Raw genomic sequence first — 6,346 nt, 5'->3', positions numbered from 1 at the left:
ACCAACACTTGTCCCATTTTCTGCCATTACATGAATAAAGAGGGATATATCTGAGAACAAAAAGGACAGGTGTTGGTCGCTAATTCGTACGATCAAGTGATCGTACGAGCAGCGGATTGGTTCTCTTTCATGTGCGATCCATAGTTCAAACACCGGGTTTTGAGGTCTGTGAAAATTTGGCTCCATGATTCAACTCAAGTGTAGGGAGAACTGATCTGTTGCTCGTATAAATTAGCGACTAACATCTATCATTTTTGTTCTTATATATACTCTTCTTTATCCCTATAATGGTAGAAAGTGAGATAGATGTTGATCGCTAAATCATATGATCAGGTAACCGTACGAGCGGATTCTTTCTCGAGTGTAGGCCTAAGCCGCGCAAGTAGCGGCCCTTAGCTAGGTTGGGTCTAGGCGTATTGCAAGATTTGCAGTCGGTAGTTTTCCACTTTTCCTTTCCATGCGAGAGGAACCAAATTGCGGCTGAAAATACAAATGTTGGAACTGATTCTCCGTCGGCGATCTTCCCTTCCGACACCGACGAAGCAAGCGTCCACGAAACTCTGTATTTACATCTTATTCCAACTGCGTCTTTCCTTTAGCACTGCAACTGCGGTCTCAACGGAAGAGAAAGAGCGTACAGTGGAGAAGGGGAAATGGCTCACTTTGCCTCCCTTCACTTCCACTATTGACGCTGCTTCCGTTGCCAAAGAGCTCTCGGGCCGCCGTTCTGATAGAAATGGTGAAGGCGGCAGCAGCACCACCGACACCACAACGGCTCTTAAATGGGTGCTTCGCTGCTGTCCGAACATCCCGAGGTCCCTTGTGCAAAAGCTATTCCGTTTGAGACAGGTCAACTTCAAGATGCGATTTTTTTTTTCTTTCATTTTTCCTTATTATGGAAATTATTTTGCACCAATTACCACGTTTCATTGTTAACAATCTCACTTTCCAGTCGTGGTTTCCAATTTGTATTGATCTTGAACAATAATTGCTTACTCTGGCAGAGTCCCAACTTCATCTGCCATTTATGACCTAAACCTTGAAGAGTCTTAGAGGAATCTTAGGATCCTCTTCATGTTCTATATTTTGGTTCCAACAATGTCGTTGCTATAATTATTTCTTTGAAGTGAAGGTAGTCAATTTTGACTTGATAATCTAACACAGATAATGAGTTTTCTGGGCCGTCTCGGGAACTGTCTTTTATTCACACTACCCAAAAAAAAAAAACTACTAAGTACACTCTTCCTATCGCGAAAGAAATCATGCTATAGCATACGGGATACACATGATATATGAGATTAATTTCCTGTATGCACATTTATGCATTTTGAGTTTCCTGAGTCACTATGCTAGACCCCTCGGTTCATTTTATGTAGGTCTTCATGCCTCCTGCTGATTGCCAAATGATGTTTATAAAAGCAGGTTTTCATGTTTTTATTTCCTCTTCTATTGATTAATTACCTTATGTTCCTTCTTCATTGGGATCTAGCTTACTGGTCATGTAGATGTTTGGCATAGTATTGCCCTTGGGATTGTGGATGGTTCCAACATCAGTTGTCAATGGTGAAAAAGGAAAAAGAAAAGAGGGTGCGTGTGTGTGTGTGAAAGAAAAGTAGCAGCTTCTTTTGTATTTTAGTTGGGTGTTAAACCTTTTTTTTCTTCTTTGGGTGCATCGCAACAGGTTCGGAGAGAGTCTTTCATATCGGCAAGTGCTTCTGAAGTTGAAACCGAAGCTCAAGTACCTCATCTTAGAAGGGTATAAGGTTTCAACTGTTACTAATGTATTCAATTAAATGGAATATTCTTATCTGGGCAAATTTTTTAGATTCTTCACAGCCTGGAAAGAAAAAAAAAACCATATACTGTTATTTCTTATAGTTCTTAAAAGAATAAGTTCTACCAAATCTGATAGTTTTCAATCATCGGTAAGGTGTCAGCCAAGGATGCACTGAATGCAGGGGATCAGATCTTTCTCCCCATAACCGTACAAGAGCTGGCCACTGAGAAACATGAATGTCCTTGCAGTGAGGATGAAATCAGCTACATCCGCAGCCTTGAGCTGTACAAGGTCTTCGTCTTTCAATTTTTTTAATTTAGTAACTTTGTTATGCACCACCAACATGATTACTCATGCTTATCGAGCTTCAGGATCCAGCCATCATTGTTATTAATAAACCTTGTGGCATGCCAGTTCAGGTAAGTTGGACTTATTCATAATTTATTCTTTAGCGTGCTCACATGGTTGTGCTATAGAGCGTCCATCTCTAACTGATTTCATCTTTCAACAGGGTGGCATTGGTATCAAGAAGAGTTTAGATGAGATCGCAGCAACATGTTTAAGATATGACTACTCAGAACCTCCCCGTCTGGTGAGTTTTTTGCAGTTTTAGTAAAAAATGGTTTTAATTATGCAACTCAGAATGGGTAAAGATGACAATCCAAACTAGAATCATGAGTATCACCTTCCATTTGTGGCTGCAGTGGTCCTTGAACTTTGGAGACCCGTGGAGGGGTTGGTCCTAAGTTACTGAAATTTGAGGTCCCTTGCTGGACCATGGGATCCAGGTCTTAGGAATTGCTAATGCTTGGATCCCATGAGTTGATCAATATCACAAGAGGTGCAGTCTTCGCAGAAACTTGTTTCTGTTGTCCCACTTGAAAGGTTCTGTGTGATCAACCCAAGCAGATCTCTCGACCTTACAAAACACCACAGGCCATGTGCCAATGCATATCCTGATATGGTGGTTAGCTGCATCTACTCCATTTCCTTCCTTCTTACTGTGGCTAAAATAGAGCTACCAACGCTACCTATGCAGCATACCACTCCGACAAACACCATGTCATGCAGTATAGTAATTGCAATGGAAATAATTTTTCGAAAAGACAAACAATGTTTCAAATGCTAAAGGTGTGAGATGAGAAAAATAAAAGATGCATGGGTGTCTTATAACGTAGCTGAATAAATAACTATTGCCAACAGCTGCCCAGCGCAGCTGGTTAGGAACTGCTTGTCGAAGCAGCCTTCCATCTAGCACGTCTGGTGTTCAAGTCCCCCCCCCCCCTTTCTTTCCCCTGCTGGCCGTCCTTCCTTGAATTAGGACGCCTTGTGACAGTCTTTGGGCTGTCATCATAGTTGGCCCATGGGCCCTTGATAGGAATTGTCCAAAAAAAAATAATAATAATAATAAATAAATAACTATTAAAGGTAAAACATGATAACTGATACAAAAACTGGAGGAGATTTTACCTTAATTTTTATTGGAGTGTTATAAATCAGAAAATCTCAACCCTTAAGAAAAATGAAGAGGAAAAAACTCAACAGCCAAATCCCTCCCACTCCTTATTCAATTGCTTAATTAACCCTTCAAGTTTGATGAGAATCCTCTAAGCCATTCCAGTTAGACTGTCCTGGTTGCTGATCTTTAATTGGTTTGTGTGTCTTACCTGGTTAGGGGTCAGGCTTTACCAGCCAACCAAGGGGAGCTGTTCCTGGGTCAGCACGTCTGACCAGCTCCCACAAAGTCTAGGTTTAAAACTGGTAGCCTAGCTTCCAATTTGGAGTTAATGTTGCAACACTTCTAAGGGATGATTTCTTGTAATTGCAGCATAACAGCTTGAAGCTTTTTGTCAGGTACACAGACTTGATAGAGATAGTAGCGGCATATTAGTGATGGGGAGGACACAAATGAGTGCTACAGTTCTACATTCAATTTTCCGGGAGAAAACTTTTGGTGCTTCACTTGATGTGAGTATTCTCTTTCAGTATTCTCTAAGCTGTCTTTCTTAGAACTTTTTGCTGAAGTACATAAATTGAACTAATTTGAAAAAGAATATATAAATATATATGGCAAATTATTATTGTCACAAGGTTCTATTATTTATCCAAACGTCACAAGGTATCTATTCTGCGACATGGACAAATGATGTGTCCATTGCGACCGTTGGATGGAGAGGACATGGTCTAGATTAGCCACATGTCAATATACCGCTCCTTGTATTAGCATGCATCCTATGTATGCCCATGCATGTGTACCATTACTGTAAACACAACTGTGCACTCTCCCAACTATGAGCGGGAACAGACGGTTGACATTAAATAAAACGTAAATGAATCTCGCAGATTTATGTTGTTATTTCATGAAACGCCACCTTCCATTGTTACATGGGTAACTAACCTATATTTATTTATTTGTCATTTTTATTATCCTTTGGGTTTGAGATTATACTCCAACCATATATATTTATACTTTTTCAAGGGCATTGAAAGTACAAAAAGAACTATACAGAGGAAGTACTGGGCACTTGTAATAGGAACTCCAAGACGTTCAAGGGGATTAATTTCTGCTTCATTGGGAAAGGTTAGTTTTTCTTGATGAATCTTAAACTAAAAATTTTTCTAGATTTAAATGATTTCCATTTTTTAGCCTGAATCTCATCTTGTATGTTCTTTCAGTAGGCCATAAAGCTTCCAGATGTTGAATCCTTGATTAGAAAATTATTTGATCCCGTTGGTCTGTTCTATCATTTTATATATATATATATATATATATATTTGGGTGAATACCAATTTATATTTGAATTGGCTAAAACCAGTTGTAGTAGCCAGATTCAGCATACTTTATTTTTGAATCAGTGTACTGCCTGGACTTGACTTCCTCAGGATTTCCCATATAAGACAATGGAAACTGGACGTATTATCCTTTTAAATTATTTTCATTGCATGATTTAGAATGCAGGGCTATATTTAAATCCATGGGTGCTCATTCTGATCTGTGGATGAGAGAAGAGAGATATTATCCTTCTTGTTGTCATTTGTCCTTTGATCTTTTATCCTAAGTATATTCTTCCTTCCTATTTGCTTTACTTCATCTAGATCAGAAAAAATCAGATAGTAGGTGTCGTAAATCTAGTATCTTTCACTATCTTCGTCTTAAATATATTCTTCCTTCCTTCCTTCCTTTTCTGGTCTCCACTATCTTTGCCTCTGTTTAGCCTATTTATCCTTTGAATTCTTGAGCCGTAACATTTCAAGCAAATTCCACATGTGGTTTTGTTATTTTTTAAACCATTCCCCTGGTTGTCCTTCATTAACATCACTTATTTTTCCCTTTTTCTTCATGAGTTAGTAAATTGCCTTTTGTTTTTTGCAAAATAAAGAACTTCGTTAGAACTTCTTCTCTGTCTCTTTTTATTTGTTTATCTTTTTCGATTTCATTAGCACTTTAAGCTTGAACCACCAATTTGCAAATTGTAATGGCCCTTTGCATCTCTTTGGTTCTAAACTTGTCCTGCTTCTGGATCACCATTTATACTGCAACTTGATGCATGCCACATCTTATTAGCTTTCTCGAAATCAGTCTTCTCAAGTAATTGCTTATATCCTGACGAGCGTTAGCATTTTCTCTCTGTCATTTTATGTCCTGTTCAAGTAAGGTTATGTATCAAACCTTTGAAAATAATTTTATGGTGCCATGATATGACTTACATTTGAAATATGTATGTGTTGCTAACTTTTGGCTCTAAGAATATAATCTGGCTTTTTTTTTTGTTGGGGGGGGGGGGGGAGGAATTATTTCATGTTATGCTAATGAAATTGCCAAAGTTGGGTATTCTTGTCTGGTGTTAACTATTTATAAATTTTGTATTGTTTTCAGGTTGTGATGGACAACGGAAAATCTGACCGAATCACTATTGCCAACAATGACAAAATAATGTCTTCTCAGCATGCAGTAACGCAGTATCGAGTGATTCAACCTTCACTTCATGGTTAGCTCGTAAATATGCTAAAAGTGTTCTACTCTGGAACATTAATAGTATTGATCAAAGTTGAAAGTCTCTTTTAGTACTATTAGGACTATATGTTGTGTATTAACTCAACAACATGTTTTAGTTGCACTATTGCAACATGCTGTTCACAGGTTCAAACCTTGGAAACAGTGTCTCCTGCAAAGCAGGGAGTAAGCTGCGTACATTTGCCCCCTCCCAGACCCTGCAGCAGCCGGAGCCTTGAGCACTGAGTTGCTCTTTTTTTTTTTTTTTTTGGAACTCCACATCTGTAATGATGTATGAAAAGAATATTGTTATGTTTTGAATGAAGAATTGCTGCTGTCGTAAAGTATTAGGTCTTCAATAATTTAGATGATTTTTGATTTACAAATAATCTAGTTATCTGGAGCGTAATGTGCATCTCCTTCAACTGGTCGTTGAAGATTTTGTTCTCTTCTTTTTGCTACTATAATATTCATGGCGAACTATAATTTTCTTTAGAGGAGTCATATTTAGAATCAAGTTAAACGTCTAGATTTTTACCCTCAACTTAATTTTATTTTCTCTTTTTTTTTTTTTT

At 38.2% G+C, this 6,346-nt stretch overlaps 1 protein-coding gene across 1 annotated transcript in view; it reads left to right on the top strand.

The window, feature by feature from the left end:
* The first annotated feature begins 287 nt into the window (after positions 1 to 287).
* LOC122077765 (RNA pseudouridine synthase 4, mitochondrial) overlaps positions 288 to 6,346 on the top strand; it is a 6,967-nt gene continuing 908 nt past the window's right edge. Inside the window, exons 1-8 of the mRNA XM_042643624.1 lie at positions 288 to 849; positions 1,682 to 1,756; positions 1,931 to 2,068; positions 2,149 to 2,196; positions 2,289 to 2,369; positions 3,632 to 3,745; positions 4,257 to 4,358; positions 5,655 to 5,766. Of these exons, the coding sequence (XP_042499558.1) occupies positions 493 to 849; positions 1,682 to 1,756; positions 1,931 to 2,068; positions 2,149 to 2,196; positions 2,289 to 2,369; positions 3,632 to 3,745; positions 4,257 to 4,358; positions 5,655 to 5,766 (1,027 nt within the window). The 5' untranslated portion in view covers positions 288 to 492. The remainder of the gene's footprint in view (positions 850 to 1,681; positions 1,757 to 1,930; positions 2,069 to 2,148; positions 2,197 to 2,288; positions 2,370 to 3,631; positions 3,746 to 4,256; positions 4,359 to 5,654; positions 5,767 to 6,346) is intronic.

The sequence above is a fragment of the Macadamia integrifolia genome, chromosome 5, assembly GCF_013358625.1.
Source record: "Macadamia integrifolia cultivar HAES 741 chromosome 5, SCU_Mint_v3, whole genome shotgun sequence".
NCBI classification, from domain to species: domain Eukaryota; kingdom Viridiplantae; phylum Streptophyta; class Magnoliopsida; order Proteales; family Proteaceae; genus Macadamia; species Macadamia integrifolia.
This window is presented reverse-complemented; position numbering and strand designations above follow the sequence as displayed.